General features: G+C 40.3%; 1 protein-coding gene across 1 annotated transcript; it reads right to left on the bottom strand.

The window, feature by feature from the left end:
* Positions 1-94: 94 nt before the first annotated feature.
* wdr1 (WD repeat domain 1) lies at positions 95-12563 on the bottom strand. Its single transcript, XM_084348768.1, has 15 exons — positions 12431-12563; positions 10865-10986; positions 9564-9654; positions 8425-8572; positions 7913-8093; positions 6817-6894; positions 6520-6600; positions 5863-6096; positions 5056-5145; positions 3999-4180; positions 3310-3397; positions 3063-3173; positions 2699-2872; positions 2441-2585; positions 95-1000 (listed from the first exon to the last, which is right to left on the bottom strand). Exons 1-15 carry the CDS (start codon positions 12444-12446, stop codon positions 894-896), a joined length of 1848 nt encoding a protein of 615 aa, XP_084204894.1. The 5' UTR covers positions 12447-12563; the 3' UTR covers positions 95-893.
* Between the last annotated feature and the right edge of the window lie 2845 nt (positions 12564-15408).

Genomic DNA, 15408 nt, shown 5'->3' with positions numbered 1-15408 from the left:
ACCCACAGTTCAATTTCATCCTGAACGCTATGAAATTAATTCTCACTGGACAACCTGCACAGAGATCTGTCACAAATCTGCATGAAAGGAAAAATGCATAAAAAGTGTTTTATTATTATCATTATTAATGACTCACTTCCACTTTGGAAGCGGATGCATAAAGACATTGAAAAAAAAAAATAAGTGAGACGAGCATCGTGGGCCCAAACAAAGACACAGCAACATTACAGGACCTTCAACTGAACAGACAGCATCTTGATTGTACACATACTTCGTTCTTTCAGTTCCTACTACTGCTTCCCAATCCAACAGGAAGAGTTGTGAGTCACAAGAAGTATGAAACCTAAGACAAAGCAAAAAGAACACCCACCCCCTGAAAAACTTGAGAAAAAAAAGTGACAAACAACATTAGTCTGGACCAGTTACTTCTCATTGTAGGAATGTAACCAAAAGGTTTCATTTCTTTCAAACACCATTGTGTTGAAAAAAACAACTTGCTTTTGGTTCATCCGTTATGTTAGGATGTATTGAGCCCAACCACAAACAAGCAGTTCAGTTAAAACTGAGTGAAAGCTATTAAATATGGAATGTTGAGCTTACAAATAATTTTCTGGGTCCGTAACGCTCAAGGAGAAGTAAAAGCACTCGTGGTTAGATTGTTTACTTCCACATTTTGTCTCTGTGTAAGTTGAGGTTATTCGCATCAAAGAGACATAGCTTGGATCATTTTTAATGGGAGCTTTTCCCCAGTCAGAACCATTTACGATTCAGATGTTTACAGACAGCATAGAACACCGTTTAGACAGTGAAAATACAGTTTTAAAAAAAAAAAAAGAAAGAAAGATTGAAGTCTACAGTAGTCCTTGTTCCTGGAGATGTGGATGTTTCTCTGCTCAGTATTTAAGAGTCCACTGCTTGATGCAGGCATCATGGGAGCCGGTGACGAGAGTATGACCATCGATCCAGGCCAGGTCGCTGACATGGTGCAACCGGTGAGTGTCTGCAGACATCAAAGCATGGAAGAACCTCGTTATAAAAATGTCTCAACACAGTGTTTAATTAAAATGTAAACATTTACAGACAAGTTTAACTTGCTGAAGTTACAGATGTGTCTACACAACAACACACGGTCATTTTCAGCACTTTTTGTCAGTCGATCAGTTTAAAATGTTGCAGCAATGGAACAAGAAGTCGCAGCGACAGCGAGCAACAGACTGCACACCACCATCTCCAACTTTACTGCAGCCCGCTGTTGTGTGGAAAACTACTTGAGCAGCATGAAATCAGATCGCCGCGTGATCTCTTCATTAAAATTCAAGCTTGTTTGGCTGCACTGTAAACAACATACTGGTTGCTCAGTTGTATTTTTACAAAAGTAGCTGTGTTGTATTCAACCACACATCCTGTTATCACTAGTAACCACAGGGGTTGCCAAATCAAGAAACATTATGTTACTTTTTTAACCTTAAAATAACAGCTTCAAAATCTTTTTGGTGGCCCAGTGTGAATGGTGTCTCTGTCTCAGCCACTCCGCCCCCCCCATCAGTTTCTGCACTGTGTAACTTCAGTGAGAGGGTAGGATCACAGCGTTACATACATGTTTACTTCTACGTAGAAGTTTTCAACACATAACTTTGTCAAGATGTTTTGAGTTTTGTTTGTAGTTGGCACCTACAAACTGGTACAGATCTGACAAACTGGTACAGACCTGGGATTTGCATTTACGACAGTGGTGTTCCACTCAGAAACTGCGGAGGGCCCCAAATCGCACTAAAAAGCCAATTTCTACATAATGTTGCTGTCACAATCTAGATTCTAAATCAAAAATCGATCAAAGTGAGCATTCAGTTTTGATCATCCAAATCAAAACAAGGATCAGCAATTCTCACAGTCTTTTTTTCTATCCACCCCTGTCCCCACCCCCTGAAGGAAAAACCTTTCAACCTAAACCTAACCCAAATAATTGAATATCTATCTGTCTTTGTATATTGTTGAATTCATGAAGGGTGGGGTTTTTTTCTGAACTCTGGAATCTTTATTTTTGGTGTATTTTTTTTTATTTTGTCTTATCCTAACCTGCAAAAAGACCCTAGGATAAATTAAAGCTGTTGTTGTAAAATACCCGTCTTTTTTAGAGGATCTGAAAATGTGAATGACAGTTGTAATGGCATAAAACCAGCTGTTGATCTTTACAGATCCAGATGCGATAGTCTAACAACTGCATAGCCGTCAACACTGAAGATAATAAATCTAAACAACTCGAATCGTGACACCCTAGTACATGCTATAAATGCGTCATTTATCTCAGCTTAAAATGTCCTGTTGTTTTTTTGCTAAGTGGACTAGTATAGCTCATACAGAATAACTTCCAAGTACATCAATGCGCACCTGTGTGCAAGCCAGGCATGAGTGAATGCACATGTGCACTTGATTGGCCTACCTGGTATCTTCATCCTCTTGTCTGCATCACCGACTGTCCACACATACACCATCATGTCCATCCCACCAGTCGCAAAGTGCTCGCTATCAGGGGACCAGGCCAAGGACACTGGTTTTGCATGATGTCCGTAATGCTCAGTTTTTTCCTGTTGAAAAAAAAAAAAGAGTGAGAAATAATTATAAAAAGAGGCAATGGCTCCAATAAGGAATTGTATATTGAGAAACACACAAAGAATGTACAGGACAGACAAATATCCACCTGGTAGTCATCAGCCACAGAATAAGTTGTGGCAACTTTCTTATCATCTATGGTAGCCAGATAGGCTCCATTAGGAGAGTAGACCATCTCTGTGATCGACCCTCTAGCCTCGATAGTTTTACCCTCGTCCTTCAGAGTGTTGCCCTGAATGGAGTACAGATGGATTTTCCCATCCTGAGGAGGAAAAAAAGGAAAAAATGAATATCACACCCAATATCACCAGTGTGCGATGGAGAGTGTGCTGTAACTGTCTCCTGTGATGGTTACTTAAAATGGATTACACACCTAGACACGCTGATGCTATTTTTCGCCTGAACTCAAACACATTTTCTCACATTATCTGTCTTTTTAGCTTCCCACTTACTTTTCCTCCCACCGCAGCAGTGGTACCACCAGGGTGGACAGCTCCGACCTCTGGTTCATAGTCGAGACCGTCCAATGTGAAGACTTTCTTCCTATCCTTGAGCAGGACAACCTAGAAACAGCAGATGACGAATGATGAAAATAAGACATGTCCAGAAACTGCAACTTTAAAGGATTTAAACATGATGTGGATTATGTGGAACCTTGGAAATGGCTCCAAAAAAAAGAAACTAACTAAAAGACATTACCTGCTCAATGCACACAGCCAGTGACAGCCCTCCCGCTGCTACTGACACACTTTTAGGCTGGGAATCCATCTTCACCACATCAGAGGCACTGAAAAGCAGCAGTTGGGGTTAATCATATCATAAATAAGCACTGTAACATTAAGAGGTGGACAAATCAAAGAATTATGAAGGTTAGTATCCAGTTGAGGTAGGACAAGAAAACAGAGATATTCAGAAAACACACAATGTAAATCAAAGTGATCCTGCATGACATAACATCTAAGACTTGCAAGGCTAAAATATAGGGGTTTTGTGCCTTGCTCAAAGGCACCACAGCAGTGCTCAGGAGGTGAACTGACACAGTTCCAGCTACCAGTCTCCAAGTAAAATCCCTGTGGACAGAGCTACTGCCGCCCCCTACTGACATGACTGCATATCAATACATGCTCTATGCACACCGAAAAAAAAAGTGTTGAGTGAATTTTGTAAAAGATAAAGTAATAAAATCAGGGAGTGCCATTAATGATTTTCTGTATTCATTAAGCGCTAGTACATCCACACCTTAGCAAAACAAATCTTAATCTGCTTTCTTCCACACGTTCACCCCGAACAGATCGACTTCCATCATCATTAACAGACAAAATCATTATAATCCCCACTGAGTTCCTCTCGTAGCCGTTATCTGCACAGCAGCACATGAAGTCCCCTACCTGTACTCCTTCTTGTTGATGTTGGTGAAGCGCAGTGTGTCGTCCATGCTGCATGTCACCAGCTCGTCGGTGTCGTTAGTCACCGCCTTGCTCACCTGGTTGCTGTGGCCCTTCCCACGGAAGCAGTCATTCTCCCCAGTGTCTGCATCCCAGTAATGTGAGGCAATTGTAAAGGAAAATAACTGTAGAAATGGATTCTTAATATTGCTGCAAAGTGTCAGCACAGTGCATACTATGAAATAAACAGACGCAGTTTGTTTGAGGGACTACAGTGACTGAGACATAGAAAGTTGAACATGGGCTACATGAACTACTTGCACACCTCAGTGCATCGAGGTTGTTTCTGAGGCGGCAGTACCCGCTCTCTATAAACAAAAATTGTGTCGCAGAGGCTTCTCCATGAAGCACTGATACCTCAGTTCAGATATTCAAGCAATTTTTAAACTTCTTTAAGAGACTAATGATGATTGGATTACTCCACAAATCCAACAGCCCTCTTAAGAGTTGCTTAATACTGACAGTTTAGTCATATTTAGAGAAAAATAATCTCTGCTAGGATAAAGTCCTCAACTACTACCAACTAAATGTCAATCATTTCAGCCTTCAGTCTTTTATTAAATAAAATTCCATCTCAGCCTAATCTCCACCTGAAAAGCCCAAATTAGACCCCACTTGCTTGGACCATTTTCAGAACAAATTTCTTCACTCTGCTTCTTAAATTACCTGTATGTGGCTGCCAACAATGGCAAAACCTTGCATTTTAGCTCTGTTAGGCTACATTACTGCCTTCAAACCGCCTGTCTAGTTTATTCTGCTACAACAATCTTCCATCAGCAACTCAATTCTGATACAACTACATACAGTATATAGAAAAGGATTCCAGCAGGAAAATATCTGTAGTTAGCGTTAGAGTTATTATATTAGTTACCTGTAACATGATGTCAACATACTCTATATGTGCTCAATCTACATAGAGTACAAAGGGCTCTTTTCTGACTAACAGGACACTGAGTGACCTTTATAATCATTATTTGGTTCAACTGATCAGTAAAAGGATATTGATGTGTCCATCGTGACTCCCCGAGTAGATGTTAGGTCGCCCATCAGTTTTGTGAACTGTCAGACACTGGATGGATTTGCTGTGACCCTGAAGAATGAACAAGTAAATGTTTTTAGATAAACTTACAAGGGCACATAAGAACAGTTCATGCAGATTATTAACCCCCACCGGCAGCACATTAATCTAATGAGAGCCACGTGAGTAATAACCTGATTTACGGTGACTGGCATTTTCTGCCGTACTGCCCTCCTCAACATAATATCTCCAAGTCACAGGCCCAAGTCGTTTTCAACAATCCACTGAAAATAGCTCACAGACAGCCACGCTTTAATCAAAATGTAACACTCTTGACAAAGTAGTGTTTTAGCTTCTGTGTGTATATATTGTTACATTTCAAAGCTACATTATGTAAAAATGAGCATTTTGTGCGATTTGGCGCCCTGACCACAGTTTCTGAATGGAAAACCACTGTTTTAACTACTAATCTCAGCTCTGTAACAATTTGTCAGACATAATGTGGGTGCCAACTACAAACAAAACTCATTACATCATAACAGTAAGTAATAAGCCCACAAGCTCCTTATTACACATTTACAACTCTTGGATTGCATGTGCACCTTTGAGTACATAGCTACAAACATCCGTATAATTTGCAGATTCTTATTTACAAATGCCAATACATGCTTGCAAATGTCTAGTCATTCATTTTCAATATCAACATGTTCTTAGAAACTTAACACATGGTTGTATCACTTTCAAGGAGCTCTATTAATAATACCAGGAGCAGCATTTTTAAACTCTGACCTTGACGGTGCGTATGGGTCGGTCAGGGTTGTTCTTGTCCAGATAGTTGATGTATCCTGACAAGGAGATGCTGAGGAGATGGTCCTTCTGCCACAGGCAGCCCAGCTGCTGGTCTGTCACATCAGTGCCCATTTTGAAGGTGGTGACGGCCGTACCTGCACCAACATCCCAGAGTTTTACTGTCTTGTCCCCTGAGGCGGAGATCAGTTGAGAGCTGTCAGGGCTCCAGCTGACCTGCAGGATTTAGAGTGGAGAGGAGATTAAAAGAAAAGTACTAATATTAATACACATGGCACCAATGTTGCAATTGTTTTTGTGTGAAGACTGTCAAAGTGCCCTATAAATGTTCAGAAACAACAACGTTATGTGAAAAACAAATCAACAGAAAAATCACATCAGTAAATCAATCCTTCATTTGAATAGGGAAAGAAGCATTTTCTGTGTCCACGCACACATACAGTCTGCATGGCAGCTGAGACTACAACTAGCTCTCCTGAAAAATTAAACCTACGCAGCTAAGCGAGTAATTGGGACAGAAGATGACAAAGAGGTTAACAACTGTAGTGAGAATCTGTTCAAGTTCAAACAAGACATACTGGCAAAATGCACAGTATACTGAACAGACGATTTTATTAAAAAAACAAAAAACCTACTTACAGCATAGATTCCTCCATTGTGGGACTTCTCTCCACCCAGTGAGCCCATAAAGTCACCAGTCTTTCCGTCATGGATGAAAATCTGTGGAAATTATACTCATTAAGAAAACAACACTTTCAGTATTAGTGAAGTTTTAATATATAAAAACTGCCACTTTAGGTTGAGAAATCCCTGGATTACATTTGTATTATTTCTGATAATATCACAGTGTTAGTTACTTTTGATTTTGGCAGAGGATAATCTTGCTTTGAAATTTTAATATGGTCAAATGGCCAAGCCTAGTAATCCAGTACTCACCATGCCATCACCACCAGCTGAGACAAACCGCTCTCCATTTGGAGAGAAGCGAACACAGTTGACAAACTGGGAGTGACGCTATAGCGACAGAAGGAAAAAAAAATGACCACATTAATATACAGTTCATGTTAGTTTCATTCCATTTTATTTGGCACAGTACCTTAGCCTTTCAATCTGTTATCATAGATAATACAACATGGCATCTTAGTCAAACTGGCACATGGAACTTATATTTATCAGTCATGGTCATCCACATCCTCAAGACTGACTGAAAATCACAATCCTCCCTTATTTACCAAGGTAAAGGTTCAATAAATCAAAAATTCAGCTAGGAGAAAGGACAATTTCACCGAAAATGCCCTGCAATGCTCATTGCAAGAACAGCACCAATCTAGACCAGCCACAGCATGCATGTTGTTCCTGGAGAAAATTACATGTGTGTCTGGAATCTAGATTATCTGTTGCACATACTGTACTGTTCAGCCTCCTCTGCTACCATGTCTGGAGCAGTTGAATCAGTGAGTTCATGAGCAGAATAACATCAAGACAGCAGGACAGGGCCTCAGAGGAGTGCGGATGCTGCTTGACTTTTTAAACAACAACTAATAATTGGTTTCTAAGAGCAAATAAATGCTATGATTTCATTAAAAATACAATTATACATAACAAAGAAAAGCAAAACATGAGAAACCAACTGCGGACTGAATTCTAACAACAGATCATCATGATTTTTGGGTAGAAGAAATTATTCACATGTTTATAGTGGGAATGCAGCTCACGCATTCTCCAAGAATTTTTGAGGGAAGTGGGTTATGTAATATGCAAATAGACAAACAAGGCTACACTGTCCCAAACCAGCAGAGTGAGAGACTTGAAATGACCAACAGTATCAAAAATAAGGCCGCTGGTTTAATGTAAAAAAAACATTCATGTCTGCATTTGCTAAAGGCCAACATTTTGTTCCAACTTTGACTTTACTTGGTGTGAAAGGTCTTACAAAATCATCTTGGCTCAAACTACTTTGTCTAAACATCACCCCTTTCCAAAAGCTGCACAGAATACCCATCAAGAATATGTAACTATCAGTGTTACTCACAGTTAGTGTGAACTTGAACTTGAAGGGAGGACCCTCGAAGAAGGAACCGGTCTGGTCATCACTGCCGACAGCAATGCGGTATGGGCGATTCTGCTTTATGTCGACACTGTTGAGTAACTTGCTGTGGCCAGAAAGATCCCCAACTGAGGAGCCAGAGTCCCACAGGAACACAGCCCCAAACCTATAACGAGAGAAGGACACGCACACAGTTAGAGGTTCCTGTAACGTTTGAGATACTGATACTGATGTACAGTAAACAGTATTCACACACTGCGCAAGACTCTGTTGATATTATATACAAAGCCATTACATCAAGCAAAAGATAACTGAAATATACTTCCTTCAAAACACCAAGTTAAAGATAAAAAATATCTAAGGCAAACAATGGACTTGGATTTGAACAGTGGGCCTTAATCAGTGTGATACCTGGAGAAGCTGAGTCATGGTTGAGTTTAATAAGGCTCCTTTCATTTCCTGAACATGCATTAAATACCCACCGCCCTCATACTCACTTCTCTCGTCCATCCCCAACAACAGCCATCCTCTTGCTATCCTCTGTCCATGCAATGTCCTTGACCTTGCCTGAAAGAGGGGTGTACTCGTACTTGAGCAGGTGCTCCTTCTGGGTGGTGTCCCAGATACGGACCTTTCCTGATGCATCTGAAGGAATTAGAAACAATAATTTTATAATATAACAATAATAATCATAATAATAAAATAATAACTTTATTTATAGAGCCCCTTAAAACAGATGTGCTTTGACAGAGCAAAAGCAGGACACTTAGGAAGATTACATAACGGGATAAAACCCAAGTTAAAACAAGACGGAAAAGAAAAAAAGAAAGCACAAATACGACCAATGCCATCCCACGCCACGCACAATCGGCACACACACGGATAAAAAAAAAGAGTAAAAAGGAGTAAAAGCGTAGAAAGAAAGCAAAATCACATAAGAGCAATGCTAATAAAATACTAGTATAGGTAAAACTAATAGAGGGCGGTAAGAAGACGGCATCACATAAGAGGAATTAGAAACAGATTTAAGACAGTAAAAAGAAAAATAATAAAGATAAATAAATAATAATAAATTAATACATAATTAGAGAGATAAAGCAATGGAATTAAAGGAAAGAAGGACTAAAGGAATTAAGAAAAAGGGTGTCTTCACATAAAAGCAGCTCAGTAAAAGTGGGTTTTAAGAAGTGATTTAAAAGATTTTACTGATTCTGCGAGCCTTATCTCCTCAGGTAGGTCGTTCCAAAGTCGAGCAGCCCTGACGGCAAAAGTGCACACACCTTAAGATTTGAGCCTCGACTTTGAAATGACCAGAAGGGCCCCACCCAAGGACCTAAGGCTCAAATGGGGTCAACATTTCTGTTATGTAACTTGGAGCAAGACCCAGATGAGCTTTATAAATAATCAGCAACATCTTAAAATCAATTCTAAAACGGACAGAGAGCCAGTGAAGAGAAGCCAGGATAGGACTGATGTTGTCTGTTAAAACCAGTAAGAAGCATAGCTGCTGCATTCTGGATGAGTTGGTGGCAGGAAAGAGACTTTTGGGTGATACCACTTAAATTGGAGCATTAACATTAGTGTGGCACCTATAGTCTCACATTTGTTGACATGTGTTCACAGGTGGATCATTTACCTCCTGATGCAATGTAGAATCCACTGGGGGAATACTTGGCAACCGTCACTTGATGAGCATGCTCGGTGTAAACGTCTGCTATAGCAGGGTTCTGTAAAAGACAGGACATGTGAGACATCAGCAGGTGTTACCTTTAACCTGGATCTTTTTTTAGGGTTTTGGCCATCATTCCTTCTGGTTGTGATAAAACTTTACTTGTTATATTTGAAACTTAACAATGGTCATTACATTTTACAGAACTGCTTCCTGATTAAAGAATAACTGAATACCAGCTGACCAAAGGTGTTTGAAGCTCTCACTTTTGAACACTGTACTCAGAGTTCAATACACCATGACGTCATCCACAGGTGTGGTTACAGCTGCAACAGAGGCTGTGCTCCAACTGACCTCGCTACTGTGCTGCATGTTATGTGGTGTCGAGTGAGTTTAACTCTTTAATGTAGTGCAGGTGGGAAAGAGGCGGCAGGTATAACCACGAACACTATCAGCTGACAACAAGCAGCAGCAGGTAGTGGAGAGGCTGCTTTTGGTGAGGATGAATTATTGATCAAGAATAATTTGAATGAACACTCAGGGCATCAAATTTACATTCTTACTAAATGAGAAATATAACAAGGCTTGTGTGTTAAGGACAGCAGCATTTAAGTTAATCTACTTCTGGAGGAGGTGGGGATTCGTGGGCACTGCAGCTGTGCATGTGTCAACTCGCTGGAGGGGAGAGTGAAAAAAAATGCAGCTAGTATTAATGTATACTAATGAGAACTGAAGCAGCTTCAAATATTTAGAATCGACAAGTATTGACATTTTTATAGATAACACTTATCAAGAAACCGTTAAATGTAAGAAATGCTACATTTTAAACATGTTAAACAATTCTTTGCAAGCAACAGAGACAGTAAACCGTACAATTTCCATTTGACTTCGGAAAGACAAGGTATGATGATAACATGAGTCAGTAGTCTCTACTGTTTTGCCATGTCCCGCCAGCACAAACCGGCACAGTGCTGGTCAGATTTTAGTGTGCCCACACAGTCATGACCACACCTAACATGGATACTGGACGTGGTCAGAGTGCACTAAACATTCAACTTTAAGGTCAGTGGTCAGTGAAAATATGCTTTCGAGCGTGATGCTAACGTTCTCTTTAAAAAAGTAAGTACAGTCAAAGCAATGTACTATTAATAGTAAGTAAAACATCATCATATGATGATAATAACATGAATGACAGCCAAAACAGAGCCCAGGTTGCAAGAAATAAATAACACTTTTTAAATATAGCTCTTAAGAAGATGGAAAATTACATCAATGTTCCTGATGATGACACACTTCCCATTGGTATACAGGAAGTTGTTGCCTTTGGGATCCCCGCCAATGACTTTTGAAACTCCCCTCTCCATCTGTGGGAGACTGGCGAATACATGTTCTGAACAAAAAGAAGACATTTATTAAAAGATGGCGAACATACAGTATTAAATTGAACCATTTCTCCATAGATTACAGCACATGTAGAGCAACATGACCTAACAAGAGCGTGAAATCTCACAAGCTGCACCGCACTTGACTCACATCTTGATATCTAATAATATCTTTGCACCGCTACAGTTATAAAAGAGGATATGTGCTGCAAAGCTGCTACATCTGCATCACTTTGTTCTTCATTAGTCAGGACTACTGAGACACTTTGACCAAACAGCCAGGTCTGTCCTTATTGGTCAAGTCGCTGTTCAGACCAATTTAGCACAGAGCCGTCACAGCAGCGTCCAAGAGAGGTTAATGTTTCTCTAAAAGAGAAGAAGATGGCACGAGATCAGCTATGCTTTGCCTTAATACAACAAGGTGGTATCAATATGTATTTAGCTTTATGCGTCACTCTTTACCTGATAAATAAATCGGTTCATCTCTTTTGACATTGTTACAATATAGACACAAGAGGTTTCCAAATTTGGGTTATTTCCGGGGCCAGAACAATATATCAGTTACCTGATATCATCGGCCGATATTAGCCAATCACAGATATATTTTTTAGATATTATGAAGCTGAAAAAGATGATTGGGAAAATGTATAATTAATAAAATCACTGAGTTTACTGTGTCAATGTAGTAATATAATTTGACCATAAGGTTTATTGTACAGTTACACACCTTTGTCACAAGTGTTTGATTTAAACAGTTGAGGGATCACTGCCAATCGCGTTTGTATATCGGCTGTTAATATCCGTTTTTACCTCCTAATATCATCATCAGCCCCAAATATCAACATCAGTCGGACATCAGCTGTTCAGACACCACCAAGATAGCTGTGGTGAGGTTGCTGCATTTATTCGGCTTCCGCATAGGCTCAAAAATCACAACCTACTTATCTTTCGCACAGCTCTCATCTCCATCAGCTCGACATTAAAAAGCCACAGTCAAACAAACCCTTTCATTCACGCTCGTTAAGCCGTTTCCGTGAGCTAACGACTCCTCCGGCACAAGTGCCCGACGAGACAGCCCACCTCTGTCTGGGCATGTCATAACAATGCGATGTGAGCGAAACTATTTCCTGACGGACGTTAGCTCGACGGGCTAACGCTAACTCCAATACACTGTCTACTGTAACGAGCTGCATTCCGGACCAACCCGTCCTCACGGCGGACCGAGCCCCATCAGAAACGACTGAACAATTAATACAACACAATTATTTTCCAATGCCAGGATTTTTCTCTCATACGGCGAGATGAGTTGTCAAATCGTGCAGCCATGGGCGAGGCTAGCTAGCTTGGCTACGGGGCTACCTGGCTGACTGTCTGCGGAGTAATTCCGCCCCAAAATCAGACTTTCGGTGCATTTTCTCTTTACGGTTGCCATTAAAAGATAAACAGCCTTACTCAGTTCATACGACATTTTTCTCCTCTGGTCACTCGCTTAGCGTTACTCCTCCAAATGAATGAAACAGTGGAGACAGTGAAGCTCCCCCGGCTGTGCACTCCCTGATCACACAAACACGGAAGCGAGTGCAGCTCCTGCTCTGCCTGGCTTTGCCCATATATAGTAAACTCAGATACTACGCTGCGGCTGACAGCCACTAGCCATGCACTGCAGCTGCAGGGATTAATGATCCCCCAGTACTGTCTTTCAGGCTATAAGGCAATTATACTATCTCTAAACTCCACCAATCCAATTGGCAAAGTTAACCACAGCGTGTGCTTCTCACGTGCTTTCATTGGGTTTGAGGCACAGAGCTAAACCTAGAGATACATTTAAAAAAAAAAAAAAAAGGACTTTAACAACATTTCCACAATCCTCAAATATTTTTCTAACCATCTTGATAAACGATTATGTTTTGTTTCCCAAATCTCAACTATTAGGGCAGAAAGATCGAAAAGATTACATTGGACGTAACTGATAATGAACATTTTCATATCCCATATAAAGCCCAACAGAGACTTTAAAAATGCGGAGTCAGACAAAGTCTACTGGTTCAGTTTTACACAGCAGCAGTCCAAAGCATCTTTTCACTGTCAATCAATGTATGGTACGGAAACACATCAAAACACACAATAAAGGATCGTACTGTAGGCTGGACTCTGTTTTTTAATGCAACTCATCTGCAAACGTGCCTCGGTACAAAACCAAATGTTTTAAATATATTAATGAAGTTAACCAGCAAACACTGGACTCGGTTTATACACAACGCACCATCTCACAAGCAAGAATGATCACAGATGATCCTTTCCACCCAGCTAACCATCTCTTCCAACATCTCCCCCATGGTAGGAGGTTTCTTCCCCAGGGCTGTTCAGTTATTGAACTCTAAGTATGTGATGTGATGTGTTTGCACTGTTTTTCTTTGTCTATGATGATGTATGGAGGTTGTATAATATGTTTTTCTTCTTCTATGTGCTGTATGTGGAAATGAATTCCACCAGTCTAGCCCTGTGGTCAGTAAAAAACTTGAACTGGAATCACCTCAAAATTGAGTGTTGTAGTCAAGACCACCTAAACCGAGACCAAGTCATGATCAAGACCAGAACACATAGAGACCGAGACAAGACCGAGACTTTGAGGGGTTGAGACCAAGTCAAGACCAAGACCCCAGAGTCCCACACTGCATGACACAAAATAAAACGTGGAACCTGCAAACCATAAGTTCTCCTAAAATTGATCTGAGGGATCCACGTTCACATGAAAACACCCACAGACAGACCCAGACACCCACTTTTATTGCCATAAATATCAGAGCCCGACCAATATATTTAGGTCAATATTATTGTCAGCTGATATTGACCTATCACAGATATATCCGTGTCGGTGTATATGTTTTCAGATATCAGCTGATATGAAACAATCATGTGTTTAATAACCACACTGGAGGGATCATTGCAAAAATGTGTGTATTAGTTCTCAGTAGTACTTCTTGAGTTGATAACCCCCTTTGTGTGACCGCTTTGCGTGGTTGTCTTAGTGAAGCCAGATATCGAAAAGATATCCTGCGTATGTTGAACTCGCTTCATATACAGGCCTCTGGACAAGTTGACTTTGGTTAAAAACTTAGAGGTCACTGGTACAGGGTGAAATTCATTTGAATGCTAATTGATTTGAGGTAACAAGTTAAGTTTAATACAAGAATAGCCAAATGTTTAAATGTTGTTAAAGTGCTGCAGTGCTCATGATGTGGTGTGGTCTATAGGTTAAAAGTTTAAGTCTGTTCAACTCAAAGATGCTTGTGAAACGACGATGCCTTTATAGTAGTACAATATACGAAAATTGATCATGTACTTCTATCATACTCAATATTTTTAAGTACTATTTGCCTAAATTGTTTAAGTAGTGACAAATTATGGGCCAACAGCTCAGGTTCAAGTTCAACAAATTCAAACAACCTCTTTAACTGCATAGAGTTGTTGCCTCTGTACTGTTAAAAGACCTTCTTGGTAATCCAAAGATTGCAAATAAATTATATTTCAGAAAAACTGCCGCTTAGCTCTGTGGCTTGAATGTAATGATAATGTATGAGAGGAGCAAACCATGCAGGAGGGATTTGTGCACAGAGGAGGGACTGCCTGAGAGGCCGGACTCAGGGCAAAATTTCCCCAAATTCTTAAATGTGCTGCTTTGGCCCCCAGAAAAAATTATGCTAGCATGAATAACCAAATTAAAAGCCCAACAAGGTAAAGGAGGACTATTTAACAAATGTCAGAGGGGAGCCAGCTGATCACTGATCAGCAACGTCATGATGGTGACTTTAAAATGCGATGTCACCCTGTGTGTCAGGAGAGAGCATCACTGGCCTGGAATAGGATCGGGAATCCCCTGACCTACTTAGGATGGACCCATTTCACAGTCATGGCAGCCACAAAAATACAGTTATAGTTTAACAATGTGGTGTTTGAGGGAAAGTATTAAAAGCAATAGGCAACACACTGAGAAAGATGCGCGAGTGTGAAAATGTGCATCCTCAGCTGTTCGCAAAAACATGGACACAGGGGCACCACTACATTTTGGGCCCCAACAGCTCTGACACACACAAAAAACATAATCCCAGGCATGTTACAGGGCCCCTCTGAATCACTCAAAGTAAACAGTATTATCTTCACGATGAGTGTATTTATTGCAACATCAATGTATTGTGAAATATTGTATGGCTTCCTGTTTTATACACCTCTCTAACTACTTCACTATGTATTCTATCTTTTCCTTCCATTCTGTCTTCAGTACCATCTTCACCGACAATGTTCATTCAATGCTTATCAACATTATCATAACTCGTCATAAAATACCTTTCAAAATGAGTAATATTATACCCATACAAAGGAGCACAGTAGTTGCAACCGACAACTGTTCCCTGCTTATGTGCAATGACAGT

The sequence above is a fragment of the Pagrus pagrus genome (assembly GCF_965226575.1).
Source record: "Pagrus pagrus genome assembly, chromosome: 3".
In the NCBI taxonomy this organism is placed as follows: domain Eukaryota; kingdom Metazoa; phylum Chordata; class Actinopteri; order Spariformes; family Sparidae; genus Pagrus; species Pagrus pagrus.
Note: the sequence above shows the minus strand (reverse complement) of the source record. Positions and strands in the feature narration are given on the sequence as shown.

What these genes read in the sequence shown, in the direction of transcription:
- wdr1 (XM_084348768.1), bottom strand. An exon ending in TCATCATCAGGAACATTGAT is followed by an intron (nt 9,655 to 10,864) that starts GTAATTTTCCAT and finishes TGTCTTTTACAG; the next exon opens with AACCCTGCTATAGCAGACGT. An exon ending in CTGTGGCTGATGACTACCAG is followed by an intron (nt 2,586 to 2,698) that starts GTGGATATTTGT and finishes TTTTTTCAACAG; the next exon opens with GAAAAAACTGAGCATTACGG.